Source organism: Schistocerca gregaria, chromosome 2 (genome assembly GCF_023897955.1).
Source record: "Schistocerca gregaria isolate iqSchGreg1 chromosome 2, iqSchGreg1.2, whole genome shotgun sequence".
NCBI classification, from domain to species: domain Eukaryota; kingdom Metazoa; phylum Arthropoda; class Insecta; order Orthoptera; family Acrididae; genus Schistocerca; species Schistocerca gregaria.
Genome location: NC_064921.1, coordinates 800,337,074 through 800,359,098, shown reverse-complemented (window position 1 = coordinate 800,359,098; position 22,025 = coordinate 800,337,074). Strand labels below are relative to the sequence as shown.

Sequence of the window (22,025 nt, the reverse complement as noted above, 5' to 3'; positions counted from 1 at the left end):
TAAAACACAAACAATTTATCAATTCTAAAATAAATTATCATGCCCTTTTTTAAGAAATACGCTTCTTTTTGTGAAACACTGTCCTGCTAATTTTGGAAGTGGTAACGCCGAATGCACTGCCACGCTTACATAATATGAAAACGGGTCGCAAGGCTCGTTTTGACCCGCGAGACAGGGTTAAGTGCTTATTACACAGTGGAAAATAATGACAGCACTGCCGCATCTCGTGGTCGTGCGGTAGCGTTCTCGCTTCCCACGCCCGGCTTCCCGGGTTCCATTCCCGGCGCGGTCAGGGATTTTCTCTGCCTCGTGACGGCTGGGTGCTGTGTAATGTCCTTAGGTTTGTTAGGTTTAAGTAGTTCTAAGCTGTAGGGGACTGATGGCCATAGATGTTAAGTCCCATAGTGCTCAGAGCCATTTGAACCATTTATGAATGACAGCACTGTAGCTAACTACTGCCTTCAGAAAAATTCTGCGATCCCACCACCTGGCTGGAAAATGGACATCGCCAGTGGTTCTCTCAAAATCCAACACTGCCTCCAGCTTTGCAGTCTGATGCGAGCACGTACGAAGCACTTAACTCGCTCTCTGAAACGCACCACTGTTCCAGGAAATGCATTTGTCAGGATTCGACCCCCGCACTCGGGAATACACTTTTGGTTTCTTGCAGGGATTCCACATTTGAAAAATAACTTGGCTGACCACGAAGGATCATTGACTACCAACACCAGAGATACGTTTCGAAATTCCACCTCCACCCCAGAGGGCACAAGACTTGCCTGCTTCAACCGTCGCGGGCTGCAGCACCAAATTACTCCTCGCAATTTTTTAACATCTAAACCTTTGTGTCAATCGGCTTCAGGAGTCGAATGTAGGCCATTTCCTACTCCCACTAGTAGCACCACTGTGTAAAGTGCTGCTTCGACCACGCTCCATTTATAAGGATCACGGAAAGATAGGCCTATCTTCACCAAGCTGAGCGAACTTCTCCCCCTCGCGCCTTCGCCCTTCGCTACTCGCCCCTTCGCCCCTCGGGCTCTTCGTGTTCGTAGCAGTGAACGTGACGACTCGTCGAGCTTAGCCAAGACTGATACGTTACGAACCTCCACATTCCCGCTGCATGTACTTGGTTTGGTAAAAACGATTCAGTGTGTGAACGCGTCTTTCACAGTTTCCTTTTTTCCTCCAAGTGAATCGACGTACGTCTGGTTTCACGCAACGAGGTATTAATGGCTCGCGCCTGAGCGGAGCCGTTCTACCGGCTCAGAATGGCCGCCTTATCTGCTGGGACGGCGCGCTGTGGCGGGTTCTCATCAGGACGCATTGCTGCGCTCTTTGTGACCCCGCGCACGCCGCCGGCCGAGCGGTAAATGCACTCTACACAGATATTCCTGCGCCGGGAAAAGTTTTTCGTTCAGATCAGCCATCGCAGATTTTGCCCCTGTCTCGGCTGAGTAATTTGTGGGTCATGAGTCCTTTAATGAGCGAGCTAGCCTTTAACGAACAGACGGCGCGATTAGCGGGCGTCCTTGGCCGCAGGAGACAAAGCCCGCGGTAATTAGGCTCTCTAACGTACAGCACGCACACACATAGGCCGCGCGCCGCTTTTTGTGTCCGACGCCGGGAGGGGGCTCGCAACTATCCCGTGTCGGCTGTCAGTCTGAGTCAAGTACCGCGTCGCAGTTTCACGCTCGTCTACGACACTCATTGACAACTGGGCGAGTCAAAGGTTCGAGCTTTTATAGCCCGTGCTGCCTTCTCTGGAACTTCGCAAAATAGCGGACAACCTTCTCCTAATGGGTAATAGTCTTTCCCGTGGAAGACCGTGGAATACATTTTGTGGGTTAACGAGCACTTTGCTCTCATGGCTGAAAGGGTCAGCCTTCAGGAATTGTGAAACGAATCTTGTCGTCCAGGACCACGTGCCACAAAGGGCGCAGATTCACCACGAGATGGGGAAACTCATAGGCGTCTATTGTCTATTGAGGCCGAAGCGCTGTAGTGTGCAGTTGAGAGACGAGAACCTACGTCATAGGGAAACCGAGGGAACCATAGCACTGTTAAATATGACGGACTTAAGATCGGCCATGAAGGGAAACATTTATGAAAACTATTTAGTTCTGTAGTAATTCAGGGAATCTAGCCACAGTAATTTTAATTTGCCATCCCCCATAATTTTCATGGTGATCCCAATAAAACTTGAATATTGATCATATCTATAATAGCTCAGGATTTACTGTTAGTTCAGTCTGGAACCGTGTGACCGCTACGGTCGCAGGTTCGAATCCTGCCTCGGGAATGGATGTGTGTGATGCACTTAGGTTGGTTAGGTTTAAGTAGTTCTAAGTTCTAGGGGACTGATGACATCAGAAGTTATGTCCCATAGTGCTCAGAGCCATTTGAACCATTTATTGTTGGAGTTAAATTAAGAAGTTTTGTAACAAAGACCTGAATGCTAAAATCTGAACGCTTCGGTTGATCTTAACGATCGATATATCATATACACTCCTGGAAATGGAAAAAAAGAACACATTGACACCGGTGTGTCAGACCCACCAGACCTGCTCCGGACACTGCGAGAGGACTGTACAAGCAATGATCACACGCACGGCACAGCGGACACACCAGGAACCGCGGTGTTGGCCGTCGAATGGCGCTAGCTGCGCAGCATTTGTGCACCGCCGCCGTCAGTGTTAGCCAGTTTGCCGTGGCATACGGAGCTCCATCGCAGTCTTTAACACTGATAGCATGCCGCGACAGTGTGGACGTGAACCGTATGTGCAGTTGACGGACTTTGAGCGAGGGCGTATAGTGGGCATGCGGGAGGCCGGGTGGACGTACCGCCGAATTGCTCAACACGTGGGGCGTGAGGTCTCCACAGTACATCGATGTTGTCGCCAGTGGTCGGCGGAAGGTGCACGTGCCCGTCGACCTGGGACCGGACCGCAGCGACACACGGATGCACGCCAAGAACGTAGGATCCTACGCAGTGCCGTAGGGGACCGCACCGCCACTTCCCAGCAAATTAGGGACACTGTTACTCCTGGGGTATCGGCGACGACCATTCGCAACCGTCTCCATGAAGCTGGGCTACGGTCCCGCACACCGTTAGGCCGTATTCCGCTCACGCCCCAACATCGTGCAGCCCGCCTCCAGTGGTGTCGCGACAGGCGTGAATGGAGGGACGAATGGCGACGTGTCGTCTTCAGCGATGAGAGTCGCTTCTGCCTTGGTGCCAATGATGGTCGTATGCGCGTTTGGCGCCGTGCAGGTGAGCGCCACAATCAGGACTGCATACGACCGAGGCACACAGGGCCAACACCCGGCATCATGGTGTGGGGAGCGATCTCCTACACTGGCCGTACACCTCTGGTGATCGTCGAGGGAACACTGAATAGTGCACGGTACATCCAAACCGTCATCGAACCCATCGTTCTACCATTCCTAGACCACAAGGGAGCTTGCTGTTCCAACAGGACGATGCACGTCCGCATGTATCCCGTGCCACCCAACGTGCTCTAGAAGGTGTAAGTCAACTATCCTGGCCAGCAAGATCTCCGGATCTGTCCCCCATTGAGCATGTTTGGGACTGGATGAAGCGTCGTCTCACGCGGTCTGCACGTCAAGCACGAACGCTGGTCCAACTGAGGCGCCAGGTCGAAATGGCATGGCAAGCCGTGCCACAGGACTACATCCAGCATCTCTACGATCGTCTCCATGGGAGAATAGCAGCCTGCATTGATGCGAAAGGTGGATATACACTGTACTAGTGCCGACATTGTGCATGCTCTGTTGCCTGTGTCTATGTGCCTGTGGTTCTGTCAGTGTGATCATGTGATGTATCTGACCTCAGGAATGTGTCAATAAAGTTTCCCCTTCCTGGGACAATGAATTCACGGTGTTCTTATTTCAATTTCCAGGAGTGTAGAAGCGCATCATTAAAATGACAAACGTTGTAAATATCAACTCTGTAACTTCATTTGTTTAAAAGATATAGTAAATGTAAATTATCAGTATTTACAGTTAAGCAGCAGATCATAATTTCCTCCACACAAAACACATTGAACGATGACAGTATGACACATTATTGAATCATTAGGTAATTGAATATTTGTTGTAAAGTTTAGTGCATAATAGTTACTTTGTTCTTCACTTATTTATCAGAAAGCACGTTGGTGCAAGACTAGTAGCTGTGGCATTCAAAGCTAAGAAGGAAATTGTATTGGTTTTATGTAAAAGAATTTAATGTTTATTATGTAATGGATATTATTGTTACTTTATTTATAACGTGACAGTGGTCAAGCTTTGATTATTTAAATATGTTAAAATGTGAAATAATGTAGAATAAGCTGTAGCCAATCAGATGGACGGCTTCAGGAAAGGGAACTGCCCTAGTCAGTTGAGCGATGATATTCGGTGCGCGGGAATCGCGGCCGGGGTCAAGCAGAGGGAGTGCCGGTGCAGTCGCGAAAGTGGACAGTTCGGCTGGAGACACCTGTAGTTCGGATTGAGACGCGAAAGCGGACGGTCGGTCTTTAGGCAGCTAGGAAGTGAAACGACTTAGATAATTCCCCGTTGTGTGGTATCGCGGGACTTAGTATCTGAGCGGTGAGCAGCCGCGCGCCTGGTTTGAACTTTTCGCGAAGATAACGTGAATGATAGAACTGTGTCAAATGGATATGAGCTCGAGTATAACACTAACTCTAAATACGACCACTTTCGCTATTAGTTTGCTTTCTGAATAAACATTATTCCAGCCAAATCGCAGCTATGTGGCCTACATCATCTATGGGTCGTTAATCTCGTTGTTCCCGATATTATTATTACTGTTATTATTATATGTTATATTAACTTTGTATTTCGCAAACTTGCCACGTTTCTCACCTTAATGAGAGGTGGTAACTACCTTTTTTAATCAGCAAAAGACAAAATACTTTCCTGGTGTTGGTTACTCAGAAGTTTTCGACTCCTATGTACCCTTCTCTGTGGGCACCGATTTCTTTTCCTGTGAAGATATCGTACGATTAGAGTAGTAGCAGACATTATTTGCTGGCCAAAAGTAGCATATATGCCAAAAGCTTTGGTTTTTCAATTTTTCTTACCGTAATGCACCTCATCTGCGACGACTTAACGTAAAGGATATAAGGTGATGAAATTTTTTTATTTGTATCGTGAACTTCTATCTGTCTTGCGTGTGTGTGTGTGTGTGTGAGAGAGAGAGAGAGAGAGAGAGAGAGAGAGAGAGAGAGAGAGAGAGAGAGAGAGAGAGAGAATCACACTTTCAAAATACAGAAATAATTTTACCAGTTGTTAGGGCTGTTCACATCAAAATGTCATAGACCTATTTTATGTTTTCAAGCAGAGTAACTTTATTCTTAAAAGTCTGACACCTCCTTAATAATAATCTTACCTGGTGGTTGCAATACCATTTCAAACACACCTAGCACCCTCCCCCCCCCCCCCCCCCCTTCTCTTTTCCTCACTCCCCACCAACAAATTGTAAACGCTCGACTTGCAGGCCATACTCCACATTTTACTGTAATTTGAGCGTCGTAAAATCATTTCTGAGACGTATGGAAGGGCGGTCCAGCAGCGTCCAGCACAAATGCCGAAAGCTTAGTATGGAAAACTTTCAGTCGAACTTCTGGTGCTTAGATCTTATTGACACTTAAAACAGCATGAAACACTCTTGGATGTTGAAACAAGCTTACAGACTTCAGTTTCGTCGGGAAATGGTACAGTATCGTGCCGTTCTACTGCGTCTGTCGATTTTTAATGCCTGACCCTTTGGGACTGTATTTTCACTATACAGAGCGCTGCTGGCTGAATGGTCCATAGTGTTTGATAACGGGTTGAACCTGTGTAGTGAGAAGAAAATATCGCCTGTCTTGTTCATAGCCCACTGGGTGCTGTGCTGTGGGATAACATTTCTGTTTTTCATGTGAGACATTCGGATACCACTTTCAGTACTCTTCATAAACTGCGACTAAGCGTAAAGTCATTATTCGCGATTTTCTTCCCTGCTGACAGGTCTGGTCAGAGCGCGTATCATTAGTCAATGAAGTCTTTCGGTGATCTCATTGCCAGTTAGTGCACCCTTTCAAGCCACTAGCAAGCTCTTTGATACGCACAGCTCTTCAGTCGTTAGCCACTTTCACTGGCTAGAAACTGCACTACATTTGGCTACTACGCCGTGAGAACTGATTCAAACACAATTTTCGGACGCCGCATTTGCAATGTTCCTGGTGATGTAGGTTGTTCTACCTCGGATGGCACTTCTAACAGTCTTTAATCTTAGTAGGAAAACGGCATGCATTAAGTGGCCAGCAGAGTCGTTCATGACAGCGCAGTTTTCGCGCTTCGCCATTAGGACTGACGTGGTACCCTTCCGGAACTCAGCTAGTTAATGCGATTCACTACTGAAACTATCTTACAGAGATTTCAGTTACTAACTGTAACCTAGTGCTCTCCGTAGAATTTATTCGCACATCTCTCCACATCCTCATTCCTCTTAAGTTGTATGCGAACTAAATTATTGTTGTCGCACTATTGCCCAAAATTCTTTCTGTCAGCTACATCATTCCAGTTTAATTAGGTTCCTGGTTTCACTTCATCCCGTAAAGGCCACAACAAGGATAATCCATCTTTTGAACGGTAACTGGAACAAGGTCTTAATTCCACCCAGCTCCGAGATGTTCTCACTACAGCGGAACAATTGCTTCTTCTTCAATGTGTAGCGATGGTGCTAACCGGAATTAAGATTTCTTCCTTTTTCTGTCGACAACACTGTAGCAAGCTACCGTTGTTGTCGGTGTTTTTACACATGATAGCAGGGCTTCCCAACATGTGGTACGCGGACCCCTTAGGGGTCCGCCGGCTCTTTCTAGGGAGTCCGCGGTCGCCCTTCACCAAATCGTGTCAAATAATGAGTAAAATTGTTGAATAAAAATGTGAAAATCAAATTCATCACTTTTTTCGTGCGAAAAACGTGTGTACTTTTACTACAGGTCGTATCCTCAAGCAGTCTTTGAGGTTCCTCTGATCGACTGTTTAGCAACAATACGGGGGTCGTTTGCGCGCCGGCTCACGGCGCTATATGCGCTGAAACCTTTCACGCATGCGCGGAGCGAGCTTTGTCGACCAATCACAGCATTCGCTGGCACGTATGCGGCCTCAGGCATCATTAAATATTAAACTTGCCTTGTCAGCGCACCACCTATTTCATAAGTCGATTTTTGACCAGTTTATTACTTCTAACATGGACCGGTGGCTGAAGTCAGGATCATTGAAGAAGGCTGCAGTTTCTTCATCGCCTTCACAACAAGGAAAGTTTCCAGTTGAAATGAATGAGGAGGGAGGAAGATCAAAGGAAGACTTTACATACATTTGAACCTTTTTTTTTTCGGATTTCACGACCCCTCCCCCCCCCCCCTCTCTCTCTCTCTCTCTCTCTCTCTCTCTCTCTCTCTCTCTCTCTCTCTCTCTCTCTCTCTCTCACTAACACACACACACACACACACACACACACGACTGTTACGAAATATGCAAGCTCCTTATATAACAATAGCTAAATAGTGGAAGTGAACAGACCATAAGCGACAGCTTGTCAACGGCGAACAGTTCGGACGTGACGTTGATTGTTCTGGGAGGAAGACAGCTCCATCGTATGAAATTTCAATTACCAAGTAATTTTAATCAGGCTATAGTGTGTTGAACAAAGGGAGTAAATCCACTAGTAAGTGTCTGGATAAAGTGAGAATTCCAATTGGATCGTTAATTTCAGGTTGTTTTCATTCATCTGTAAACCAAAGACTATTGATACTTCGGGGGGAGGGGGGGAGGGTCATTGGGAACATGGCACTTGCATTAAGAAGCTTTCAGTTCCCATGGGTTTCGCTCTGAAATTTGAAGTTACTGTGCTCTTGACTGACTAGGGGTCCGCCAGCTGAAAAGGTTGGGAAGCCCTGCATTATAGTAAAGGAATATATAGTAGCACGTTATATGTCGTCGTAATGTATACTGCACCATTGAAATACTTGTTAGAAAATATTTCACACGATTCTCACATTATTACCTTGTACAGGTAGTAAGAAAGCGATGCAGCCAACGAGCATTTAGTTTCAAAAAAATATGCTGTCGTTAGGAGGAGGCAAGTTTCTATTATTCCATTAGATCTAGACTCTGTATACTTCTATCAGTTTTTGTGTGTGTGTGTGTGTGTGTGTGTGTGTGTGTGTGTGTGTGTGTGTGTGTGTGTGTGTGTGTGTGTGTGTGATTACAGCATAACTCTGTACCTAGTTTATCGACTTTACAAATAATGTTGTATAATAAGCACTGCAGTGGTTTCACGTTGCCTTTGCTTTGCTTTGCTTTAATAACTATTATACTTACCTGTTCTGATTCGAATGGGTTATGTATTTATTAGGTGTTGTAGGCCTCAGAGAACCATTCCGAAGTATTTACTTTCGACGCAGTGTCTGTGAAACAAAGATTTGTTTCAACTTCCCAGACAGATCGTAAATGAGACAGTGACCATGAATATGTTCCCGAGAATGACGAAGCATTAGAGACTGAGCAGAAAATCGGATGTGGTACGGTTCAGGAGTGCTGATAACCTCGCGGTTGCTCGCCTGCGAATTTCTTCCACGGTTGATGCAAGACATTCACCTGAAGCGATTTTAGTGAAATTACAGAAAATTTAAAGCTAAACGACCGGTCGCCGGTTTTCCCTTTTTTCCCCGAATGCTCCCGATGTGTACCGACAGAGCCAGCCATAGGTATCTCAGATTTGCACTTCAGAAAGTCACAGCTGCTTGTCCACATTGAAATCCTTTGCGTAGAGCTGGGAAAAGTGACAAAGAAACTGCCGACATCAAATGAACAACATATAGTTTTGCAGCTGGACAGTCTTTTACAGGTTACTTACAGGAAAACTTTGGTTCCGTATAGAAGTGCCTCACTTTGTTTTATTTTAACAGAAAAATAGTTTCAGTGCAAACTTTCTAAGATCGAAAGCAAAGGCAAATAAATGCGGCAACTGACACAAACCAGCTTAACAGCTCACCCATCCAAGCTGCTCACAAAAGTAACACACAGAAGAATGGGAAAGAAAATGGACGATCTGTTTGACTTTAGGAAAGATAAACACACCAGATAGAATGTTCGGACGCTGCACTTAATAATGGAGGACTCGACCAAAATAAGACACTTGATAAGGATTTATAGACTTACAAAATGAGTTTGACAACATAACATGGTGCAGCATGTTTGAAATGTTCATTGGAATATGAGTAAACTACAGGGGAAGGCGGATAAAATACGTATAACATACACAATAACCAAGAGGGGACAGTAGATGTCGTCTGCTGTGAAAGTAAAGAAAAATTACAGGGCTTCTTGATAGAGTGGAGTCGTCCGAGCGCAGAATATGGTTTGAGACTAGAACAAAGAAAGAAGAAAGTGATGAGGAATAAGTGGAATCAGAATCGTGATCGAAGTTGGGGAACGCATAGTAGACGAAGTGAAGGAGTTCTCTATCTTGGAAGCAAAATAACGCATGACTGACGAAGCAGAGTAGCACAGGCACTGAGATCATTACTTGCTAAAAGAAGTATACTAGCTTTAATTGAGGAAGAAGATCCTGAAAATGTTCGTCTGTAGCACATTCTACTAAATTGAGTTATGGGCTGTGTGAACATTGGGAAATAAGAGAATTGAAGAGTTTATGATGTGGTGTCACAGAAAGATGCTGGAACTGAAGTGTAGAGATACCATAAGAAATGAAGAATCGGTGGGGAAAGGGTTAAGTCGAAAATAACTACTGGGGAGAGAGAGAGAGAGAGAGAGAGAGAGAGAGAGAGAGAGAGAGAGAGTGAGTGAGTGAGAGAGAGAGAGAGAGAGAGTAATAGGAAGTTTGTTTAGGCATCAGGGAATAACTTCCATGTTAGTTGAGGGGAGCCGTGGAGGGTATGTGAAGACAGAGCTTACAGTCCATCCAATAAATAATAATCGAGGAAGTTGGGTATTGTGGTACTGTTCGATGAAGTGGTTGGCGTAGTAGAGGAAGTCTTGGGGAGAGAGGGGACGTAAAACCAGTCAGGAAATTGATGGGAAAAGGAAAAGTGTGTCACAACGGAAATCACAAGCACTCTTCTGCGAAAGCGAGTCCAGTATCTCAACCAGGGTGTCATGTAGCTCTATCAGTGTTCGTCGAATTATACTTCGAGAAAAAAGTACTTAATGCATTCGTGTGCCCACCTTATTGTGATGCTGCAACTATAAAAATGTAAACAAATGTGGGGAGTGTAACATTCAAAACGTAGTTTTAGCGCAGTCGAAGGGCGAATACAAACTCTAAGAGAGCTTTTGGATACAAAAGTGTTTTAAGAATAATTGTCTGTCATTGATGGAGAAATCGGACCCCATCGCATAAATGTCTCTTCCCATTTTGAAGGCGACAAAACCGTATAATATCCGTATCAGCTTGCAGTTTCGAGGAGGTGGAGCACATATGTCAGGGAGGTTAAGAAAAATAAACGATGGATAAACTGTTGCTATCAAATGTGTTGGCACCGTCGAGCACATATGGCCGATCTGTAGATGTGGACCTATCGCCCCAAATTAGCGCCAGAGGCGTACCCGAATTTGTCAGTGGAAGGATACGTGGGCATGTGCGGGCATACGTAGAGAAGGAGAGCGCAATAAATGGACGGTTGCATCCCGTCCATATTAGTTTCTGTGCTTTTTCAGAAGTCCTGTTCAGTCGAAGTGGTAGTAGTTTTAATGAATGTTGTAATTTCTATAGGGATGGCTTGTGATTAGGTAATTAAGAGTTGGTGATTCGTAGTAGTAGAGACCCACCTCACTATATATTTATATATGTGTATGTGGGGGGAAAAAGTAGGAAATTTTAAAATTTCAGAAATAATCACTATATCTATTAATACATTAACCCCCCTGTGAGATAAACACGGCCAATGCCTTAATGGAAAAATGTTTGCTGTAGCCTGCGGAACCATACTTCGGGCACATCTCTTCGTTCGAAGCTAATAGGCGAGCCCACATAGTGCCGAGGTTGTTTCCACTACACTGCAGACGTTCCACTGGAAAGGAAAGCCCTTGCACATTCTCCGTAGAGTTCCGATTTCACCCCACACTGTTTCCATATTCTTGGAGTCCTGAAAAAAGACATTCGTGGCCATCGATTTACTTCGGGCAAAGAGGTGCTCGTGTGAGTACAATTATGGTTCTGTAGGGAACCACAAACCTTTTCCCGTGAAGGCACTGACTGCATTGTTTCACAGGTCGATAAATGTATTAACTGTTATGGCGATTGCTTTTGATAAAATAGCTTACTCACTTTGTTCCATCAGTCTCTTTTTTCCTTCATTTGACTGCCAGTTATAGGGTTGAGAGTAACCACCGCATTACATCTGTAAAGAATTAGTGTTCGTGTTAAACGGCCCATTTGTGGCTCGCAGTTAATGGACGCTCTGTTGGAACGCCACACTGCCAGTCAGTTTTTTGTGGTGCCCAGCACAGGCTACCGCGTCAGACAAAGTAAAAGTCGCGCGCTGTTCGCCTTATCGGCCGCGCGCTGTCCCGATGCGCCGATTTATTCCCGCCGCGGTCGCCTACGCGGGTCAGTTTTTCTCGCGAGGCGCCGCTGTCGCCGGCGGGCCGCATCTGGCGGGCTTCCTGGCAGCGGCCGGCGCCACCCCCGCCACAGGCGCCGCCGCCAGCGCCGCCCCCCACCCGCCCCTCCCTCCGCCACCGCTGCCGCCGCCAGCCCTCTCGCTCCCACTTCAAACACGCGACGCCGCTATCTGTCTCTCTCTGGCGCGGCGCGGCGGCACAGGGGCTTTCTCTTTGTGCCGTGCCGCATCGGTTACATCAAAGGCCTTTACGCGCACACACACAGAGGCGCGCTGGCGCGGCGCCGCGCACACAGGCGCAGCGCTCACACACACGCCGGCGGTACATAAAACCCGAGGCACACATACAGAGGCGCGCCGCCGCTTTGATCCGGCCCGACTTCTCTTTTCGCTTTGTACGTCTGTGCATTGCGCCCCGGCCCCGGCACGGCCCGGGCGCGCCGGCTGCCTGGCTGGCTGGCTGGCGGCGGGTTTTAGTAGTATGCAGAGAGAGCGAGCTCAGTTGTGGAGCGGCCGCTGCGCTCGCCGGTCGCCGCTGCCGCTACAGCCGCTGCCGCCACCATGGCGGACGCAGACGAGACGCGAGCGTCGCCCGCTAGCGCTACTGCCGCCGACGCCGCGCCGGGTCACGACGTGGGCGAGGCGGACGTGGAGCGCGCGCTTTTCCGCTGGCTGGAGCGCTACCGCAGGCGGCACGCCGCAGCCGCGGGCTCTGCCCCGGTGGGCGTGGCCGAGCTGCGCCGCAAGGCGCTCGCCCTGGCTCGCCGTCTGGGCGCTCCGACTGCGCTCGCCGCACAGCTTACGCGCGCCTGGGTGCGCCGCTGGCAGGCCCGCTACGGCGTCGCCGATGCCGACGCAGAGCCGGAGCCCGAGCCCGAAGCCGAATCGGAACAGCACCCCCAGCCGGAGCCACAGCTAGGGGCCGAACCCGATCCCGATCTCGACCGCGATCTGGAAGGCGCTACCAGCGATAGCTCGCCCCCGTCCTTTCAAGATACCGATGCGGCCTCGAATGTCGTCGACCGCGACGCGTGTGTCCGGCCGCCACCTCCGCCGCTCCTGTTGGACTACACCGACGAACAGGTGTACGTGGCAGTCGCGCTGGAAATGCGCGTGGGCTCCCTGCCCGACCGAGCTCTCTGGACGTCTGGAGCGGCGGGAGACCGCGTGTGGGTTCTGGGGGCCTCTGATCGCACTGGACGCCACCGGACGCGGTTGCTGGTCATCGGGCGCCACTGGCGACCGCCCTGCCTCGCGCACGTCAACATGCTCAGCCAGCCCGTCGTCTACGCCGGCGGCGGCTCGGGGGTCCTCACGCCGGACCTGTTCGCGTGGTGGTTCCGGCGAGAGTTCTGCCCCGCCGCCTCGGCCGTGCACGGCGCGAGGGGCGCCGTCCTGATCCCGGGCAGCGCCGTGGCCACACTCGTGCGCGCCTCGGGCGAGCTGAGCTCGGACGACGGCAGCGTCCGCCTGCTGGCGCCCGGCGGCCCGGCCGTCGACACGGCCGCCGTGGCCGTGGAGCTGCGCGCGCGCTACGCCCAGTCGCTGCTCTACTGCATGGCGGCGGATGCCGGCGACGCCGAGGCGGCCGAGCACTGGCTGCGCCGCTGGACGCTGCTCGACGCGTTCCCGTTGCTACACCGCGCCTGGCTGTCCGTGCGCGGCGACGCCTTCCAGCGCTGCTGGATGGCGGCCGGCGCCCCACCTCCGGAGCCCGACCGCCTGCTGCTGCTGGAGCTGCAGTGGGCGGCGCACGACCGAGGCCTCGAGGTCGCCGACGCGGACCTCGCCGCCTGGGCTCGAGCCGAGGACTTGGACGCGGAAGACCGCGAGCCCGAGCCGGCCGTCAAGGCGGAGCCGCCGGACGATGCCGAGGACGCCGGAGGGAGCCTGCGGTCCGCCCCTGCGACTGCGGCGGCCCCGGCCCCGGCCCCGACGGCGGCCGAGGCGGCGAACGCGCTGACCACGGCGCTGCGCTGGATGGAGAGCCAGCCGCTGGAGCCGGCCAGCCTGCTGCTCGTCAGGGACGTGCTGCTCGTCGCCCGCCAGGCACGTTGTGCGCATGCGCGGACGCGCCGCCGCGCCGGCCGTCGGCCGGGACCATTCACGGCCCGCGCCGCGCCCACTGCGCCCCGCGCTCGATACTCCGAGCGCGCTGCTCGTTCAGGGCGACTAGCCGTCACTTAGCTGCGCCTTACGAGCTCTTTGTTGGGTTTGAGTTGTCGGTGACTGCTGAAAAAAGGTCGGTGCACCTGCCGGATACAGACGATTTTCTGTTCCGTAGTGGGAAATTCCGCAGCATGTGCGCCGCAACTCCCGCTAACAGTTGCCGTGCTAGGGAGCCGAGAGCCCTGTGAAATCCTGTATTTTCACTTGCTCGTGTCTGCAAACACGTTGTCCATCGGCGAAATCGCACTTGTGCCCTAATATTACCAACTGCTACAAGTCAAATCTTGTGACACACTTGTAATACAAAATTGTTCCCTCTGCTTGATTTAAGTAGACCATGTCTTCAGCTGAAGACTTCTCGTAGATTTAGGTGGTGAACAGATCCTACAAATATTCCTGTATCTTAAATGTTGCGTTCTATTTTCTCCGTTCTTATTTTTCTTTGCGGTATACTATATATGTATACACATTTGGGATTTGCATATTAGCGCCATCTTGAGACTATCTCAAGATTTAGATGCAGTATGTTCATTTTCGGTATGTTCCCGCATTGTTTGACAATATATTTTCGTGTTATTCGTTCCTATCCAGTAAAATGGTTCCGCTCCTTTTACAATAAAACAAAACATTTAGCCTTTCATGTTTTCAAACAGTGTGTGCACTACATCTAATATTCATTTATTTCTTTGTGTACTCCAGTCAGCGGAGTGGTTATTTACAGGCATTCTGGGGCTATAGTTTTTTGCCAAATGAGACTGATTGTGTATATATCTATCGAAGCAGCGTTTCCGACATTTGAGATAAGCTTTTCTTTCGGGCAACGAATATTTCAATATAATAAAATAAGTCGATACTTTAGTTTTTGAACTGATTGCGCCTGCCACCTTTGAAGCACCTACTGTGGAACAGTAGAATACAAAGATACAATATCTTGCAGCTGTGCGATTGATGCCTTACTCGATTTATTTTCATAATTCGCAAAAAATCTGCAGTGACTTTTCTCAAGTCCTAATTCATATAAGTTCTGTCATGTAAGTTCAGTACACCGTGTCTGACCTGCAGTAGGAAAAGTGTTCCCAGCTAGACTGTGCGTTTCTTTTATGGTGACCACAATTCCAAACTGCACTATTTCAACTTCTCCATATTTGTATACACTGCAGAATACATTTCCTGGTTGTTGTGGAGGATCTGGACTCTGCCTGCTTCATTATTTACAATCAAACTGAAACCAGTTTTTCAGCTTTGTGCGTGACATCATGTGAAGTTGCTATCAAACGAATTGCGTGTCGCTATTTAAATTTTAATTGTTTAATTTAGCAATATATATGATGTGCATAAAGCACCGATCATACAAAGTGCGAGTCATAAACGTCATGTTTCTTTTTTTTCTGGATTTTCATGCTTAACTTATAGTTAAAAAACTGAACGTATATACTGGCTGCAAAGCTGATTTGAATGTGCGTGTTTTTTTAATTACATTGTGGAAGTTACACCTACAGAAATTTAGGCAACTTCAGCATACGCAGATATAACAAAGAAAGAAAAAAATGGTACTTGAAGTACAGTATGTTGTTACTAATTTGAATAAGACACGAGAAAGGAAGGAAAACTGAAGAATAGTGTAGTGGAGACCCTGCCCTTCCTTACTAATTTCGCCGTTGGTGGAGTGGAGTGGAATGGAGTGGAAGTCTCCTGTTCCTCTCAATTGCAGACCTTGCCAACCCCTTTTCGTTCGTAAGTTAATCGCAGTCTTTTGTCTTGCGACTTTTAGAAGTGGTGAGTATTGTTCTTCTAAGCTCTAACGTACTTAGGCGTTGTACTTATTTTAAGTTGTAAATATTGAACCGCAACCTGAAAATGTCGTGATACTACAAAATTTCAGACATTAGTTACAATTTGGCCTCGGGTAACACACATTTGAAATGTGTTTGAAGCGAGCCCTAAGATTCAACGCCACAACTAACTACAGTGAAGTATTAAAGATACATAGATCCGAACAAACTGATCTGATAGAGAACGTCACAGATTCAGGCTACCTGCCCCGCCGGTTATGAGACTGCCGTTATGAGACATTAGGTCACCTCGCACATCGGCAGATAGCTTTTCTTGTTAGAGTAGTGAATTCTCGACATCTAATTTTAGAAAGCAGCAAGTACTGAAAGCGATATACCCAGTCACAATTAATGGATTCCCGCATGTCATGTATCGCATATAGATAGACTTGTGAAATTTTGTAATACCTACATCCACATACAGACTCCGAAAAGCACCGGACAGTGTACGGCAAGAGGATTGTGTGGAACGCTGATAGACATTTATTTCTGTTCGACTCAAAACAGTAGGCAGGGAAGGCTTGTATGCCTCTGTATGAGCTAAGCTGTTTTTACAAAAAGTTAGGCGAGTAGAATCTCGACGGAACAAGGTGACAAAGTGTTAGGAAAGGAAGGACAGTGGTAGAAATTGTCAGACGGCTACGGAGATTTAGCATTTGCTTTATTTCGCTAATCACTTGTCGGTACGGTTCTTTTGAAAGGGGACGGTCGACTTCCTTCCCCATCCTCATTCATTCCGGTTCTGAGGACCTCGTCGCCGACGGAACGCTAAAAACTGATCGAGCTAATAACTGTCTGTCACTAAACTTTAGTAGCGTTACGAGAAAAGATCACAAACGAGTAGCACTCGGGACTGGACAGTAGAAGGGGTTTTCTTTGTAGATACGTTACATTTTGGCAGAATTGTGCCGTCGCATTGTAGTCTGCCACTTAATCGTTACTAAAATTGGTTCAAATGGCTCTGAGCACTATGGGACTTAACATGTATGGTCATTCAGTCCCCTAGAACTTAGAACTACTTAAACCTAACTAACCTAAGGACAACACACAACACCCAGTCATCACGAGGCAGGGAAAATCCCTGACCCCGCCAGGAATCGAACCCGGGCGCGGGAAGCTAGAACGCTACCGCACCACCACGAGCTGCCGACTAATCGTTACTAGAAGTAGCCTTTATTGCTCTTATAGATGTTCAGTCAACGCGAGTGAGCGAAGTAGCACAGCGTCAATAAGTTTGAGGAGGAATGTAATGTTTTTGGTTTGGTAACGAGAACCTGTTTGCTTGTGTTGCAGGCGAGCAAGATGGGCCTGGCGCCGACGCACCCGGGCGCCACGCTGCCCTTCTTCTGCCATAACGGGGAGCACCTGACGCAGCCGCCCCCGGCCCACATGGGCATCCCGCCGTACCAGCTGGACGGGAAGGGGGCGGGCGCCATGGGTGAGTACTGGCGGGGGCTCGGGCTGGGCTTGGGGCTGGGACTCCGCGGGAGCGCCGCGGGGGCGCCGCCCGCCGCCTCCACCGCCGCCCCCGCCGCCCCCGCGCCAGCGCCCGCGCCCGCTCCCGCGCAGCTCAGTCCCGGCGACTGGAAGAAGCTGGCGCCGCTCTTGGCCGCATCAGGTTAGCCCGCGCAGGCTCACCGCCGGTCGGCCGAGCACCGGGCTCGCCTACCTGCTACCTGCCGCCGCCGCCACCGCCGCCCGCTCCTGCCAGCCTCTCTCTCTCTCTCTCTCTCTCTCTCTCTCTCTCTCTCTCTCTCTCTCTCTCCTCTGCCATATTATCTTCCACGACCTTTTCCTGGTCACACTACTGTTGTACCAGATGGACAGAAATTTCCACATTTATCAGTTATACCCACTGTTGAGTCATTGGATGTCTTATCAGCATTATCGAACAGTAAAATGTTTGGCCACAGAAACTCGTCTTTCCTTTTCATTTCAGAAAGATAGTGAGACTTTGGTACCAATATGGGTCTCCAACTTCCTATTGTAATCCGACGCTGTTGCGTAGCCCAAGTTTACGACCCCAGCATTGCGACATCGATTCGCAACAACATTTTTGTTTCATTTTGTTCTCCCAGTCCGTTTATTTCTTGCCCCTGTGAGTTCCTCTACTGATGAGACGACTGAGCTGTTACGTCCGTCGTCATAATTACACATCAGAGCTGACCAGTTTCGCCCAAACTGTTTGTCACCTGCTCGGGCCCCTGTCACGCAGCCTACACGGGCACAGGCAGGAGCGGCGGCAGGCGGCGGCGCCGGCGCCAGCTGGCGGGGGTGCCCGGCCCGTGTTGCACAGACCACGCCACACGCTCACTCACACAGGACACGGCGCCCTGGCACTGTCTCACTCACGCACACACCGACGCCTTCACTCGATAACCGTGCGTCTGCGCTCAGCTTGTCTATAGTGGCTCTGTAAGCAAAAAGATGGAAACTTGTTTGAATGCCCTCTTCGCTTTTCATAACCTACGGTTATTGCACTGACGATACGAGACCATCCTTTTTTAATTCTGATCCTCCTCAAACACTTTTTTTTTACATAGCAGTGGTGTAGTCTTTTTTAAAAGACAACGTTTTTAATACTAATCTGACATACTTGTTTTTGGCCACCCGAGAAACGGAACAAATACCCAGTGAAATGGCGGTTCCATCTGCGATAGAAGCTTCTTTTCTTTAGGTGTAAACGTACTTGCGTTTTACCATAACGCAAATCATTCTTGATTAGAAACGATAAAGGTACAGCAATAACAGAAAATTGATATCAGTAAGCCTGTAAGTGGTATAGATGCATGAACGACCATTGTCAGTGAAATCAGAGTACACTGAAGTGACAAAGAAACTGATACGGGCATGCGCATTCAAATACAGGGATATGTAAACAAGCATAATACGGCGCTGCGGTCGCGAACGTCTATATAAGGTAACAAGTGTCTGGCTACAATGGCAGGTTGTCAAGATTTAGTTGAGTCTGAACATGGTGTTATAGTCGGCGCACGAGCGATTGGACACAGCATCTCCGAGGTAACGATGAAGTGGGGATTTTCCCTTACGAGCATTTCACGAGTGTACCGTGAATATCAGTAAAACATCAAATCTTCGATGTAGCTGTGGTCCAAAAAGTTCCTGCAAGAACGGGACCAACGAGGACTAAGAGAATCGTACCTCGTGACAGAAGTGCAGCCCTTCCGCAAATTGCTGCAGATTTCATTGCTGTTCCATAACCAAGCGTCAGCATGCGAACCATTCAACGAAACATCATCGATACGAGCTTTGGGAGCCGAAGACGCATTCGTGTACCCTTGATGACTGGAAGACACAAAGCTTTACGCCTCGGCTTGGCGCGTCAACACCGACATTGGACTGCTGATGACTGGAAACATGTTGCCTCGTCAGACGAGTCTCGTTTCAATCTGTATCGAGCAGATGGACGTGTATGGGTATGGAGACAACCTTATGAATCCATGCACCCTGCATGTCAGCAGCGGACTGTTCAAGCTCGTGGAGGCTGGGCAATTCCAACAGGACAATGCGACACCCCACACGTCCAGAATTGCCTCAGAGAGGCTCCAGGAACACACTACCGCCGGCAACCAAACTCCCCAGACATCAACATTATTGAGCATATCTGGGATGCCTTGCAACGCGCTGTTCAGAGAAGACCTTCACCCCCTCGTACTCTTACGGATTTATGGACAGTCCTGCAGGATTCATGGTGTCAGTTGTCTCCAGCACTACTTCAGACATAATCGAGGCCATGCCACGTCGTGTTGCGGCACTTCTGCACGCTCGCGGGGCCTCTACACGATATTAAGCAGGATACCAGTTTCTTTGGCTCTTCAGTGTAATTGAGTATTTGCATTTATGGGGCAGTTTCTTTTCGTGACCAGTGATCAACGCGTAAACTAAACTTCCCAAGGCAGAATCAGTCGTCAGAGACTTCGATTCTGTACACTGGGCATTGTGGACATCCAAAACCATCATTGACATAACTACACAGATTCCAGACCAAATATCATTGTTTTCAATGTAGGAGAATCGCAGTTCCATTGTCTGACCACTTCGGAGCTCGGAAAATAACATCTACTCGGAAGGCACAAAAAAGATGAAAAATTTGTAAAAACTGTTTAATGGCGAGCGAAGAGACAAGTGCTAATCTCAAGAGACATGAATGTGCCTTGTGCTAAAAGGCAACTGGCGTTGATCCCCTATCACAGACACACACGGACACGAGCACAAGCAAGCAACACGTAGTAAATGGGGTTGGTGGTGGTGGTGGTGACGCGAGCTGCAAGCGGTGGTGCGGTGGGGGCGGTGCACAGTAGTTAGTTTCACAGTAGATGCCATAGCTCTGTGTTGCCTGTGCCGCAGCGCACTGCCTTCTCTTTCAGGTGTCGGCGTGCCCAGAGGCCTACAGCTTAAACTTCGTGCTTAATCTGCATGTACTCTTCTTTTTCAGGTTCTACACGTGTGGAATGTTAAGGTTTTACCATTTGTATTTATTGATATCCAATTATTTTCGCTTAAATCATTAGGCTAATGACACATTGTTTCCTGAATCATCGTACGTTTGTACCAGCGCCCCTCATAGAATATCTTCGTTGATACATAATTCAACGACAGGGCTGCAGGAACCAGTTCCATACGATAAGCTGAGCGGTACGTTAATCTTTTGTGATCTAAACGCAAAATGCGCTGTTCCACAAGGTATCTAAAAAGGCACTTTACAACTGCATTATATTACTGTACCATAACCGAGTAGCGTAAACGAACGGCTTGAGAGTTGTTTGTTCATAAACTCTTTTTTTATGTCAGTATGTGATCCTTTATTGCATTTACGTTTTACTATGTATTCCAGCTCCAACCACACTCACCACAAGGTGTCTGCAATGGCGGTTGGTGTTTGACAAACAACTGACCTTACATGTAATGACCCAGGAGGCTTATCCGGTGTTGTGGCAATGTTTTGACCACCGCATTCCCACAGCCGTCTTGTGGTGCTCCACCTTGTCCTGAAACCACAGACACTTGCTGTTCAGCCAGTTGTGATGTATTGGTTCCAGTATGTCAGGAAACTGAAACAAAGAATGGACCAGCAATGCCTTGAGACTATGAGGAGTGTTATATTTGTTTACTGTGCTGGATCCGAGAAAAATTTCGCAAAGTGCCACGTTGGTTAGGAAATCACAATTCTCATTGAATCGCCCAGTCACTTTCACAGTTAATTATCATCGTAAATTGTGGCATGTCATCGTGCTTCACTTCTTGCAATAGCTGCATTCGAAATGGTTACAACTATCTTAGTTTTCCAGGGTGCACGTTCGTCATACGAACTTGGAGAAAGTCGGTCCGTGCTCGTGTGCTGAACGCCGGAAAGCCATCCATATGCGCTGTGTGTGAGCTTCCCTTGCTTGGAATGATACTCCACTTATTCACTATTTGCTTGCGTGGATCTGCTGCACCATCGCCGTATTTTATTTATTTATATTTTTTCTGTGGCATACCCGTAACATATCTGTGCGTTCTCTTCCACCTGAATCTCAATTTGGCTTTCCTGGTCTCGTGGGAGGGACTAAATCCAAATTACTGAGCACGTGTAGTTTTTGAGTAGTGTTCTAGTTTACTGTGTTATCAGCTGCATTGCGAGGAGATGCCGTTTATTACATTTAATTACATTTATTACATTGAATTTCGGAAGAAAATGATTGTATTTTAGAACACCTCAAAAACGATCTGACGATAAAAATTTTATCGCCAGGCGAAGACCTCCATTACAAGAAGTAACGACGATTGTGTAAATTACAGCGCTTGTAGCATTAGGAACTCGCACCTAGGCGTCTTAAAATGAACAACGTACAAACCATAAGGCCTCCCAAATTATGTAAATTGTTTGAAACGTCGCTCGTTTAGTTCAAAAACAGACCATAGATTGGCGATGTATTAACTGAACTATCTTAACGGCAAACCGTGGTGTTCTCCACACAAAAACGTACTGAAGTTAACGTTAGCCTGGAGCGGTGAGTATATAAAAAAAAGACTAATTCCTGAAAACTAATTATGTTTCGCGACAAATCCAGCATTTAACGGAAAGGAACATCTCTTGTCCTTCTCCTACAAAGAAAGCATTTTGTGGGTATTGCACCCATGGACGGAAGTGGAAACTGCGGAAACTGGACCTACACACCTTTACCTCTCAGGTACAGATTTACATTAACGATGTCCTTGAGTTCTTGCTAATATTCCCTTAGAAGGACCGATCAGTATCCACAAATGCTGTAGCGAGAGATCCGGAATTTACCAGACCCTTTACATATATAGGCAATCTTCGTCCGTTAAAGCTCATAGTTGTTGTTGTTGTGGTCTTTAGTCCGAA

The 22,025-nt window shown here is 48.2% G+C and overlaps 1 protein-coding gene across 3 annotated transcripts in view; it reads left to right on the top strand.

The window, feature by feature from the left end:
• The window catches only part of LOC126335076 (protein pangolin, isoforms A/H/I/S), a 989,572-nt gene that overhangs the window by 846,416 nt on the left and 121,131 nt on the right, over positions 1 to 22,025 (top strand). For all 3 annotated transcript variants that reach the window (XM_049997966.1, XM_049997965.1, XM_049997967.1), the window contains one exon: positions 16,949 to 17,093. In XM_049997966.1, coding sequence (XP_049853923.1) covers positions 16,949 to 17,093 — 145 coding nt within the window. The remainder of the gene's footprint in view (positions 1 to 16,948; positions 17,094 to 22,025) is intronic.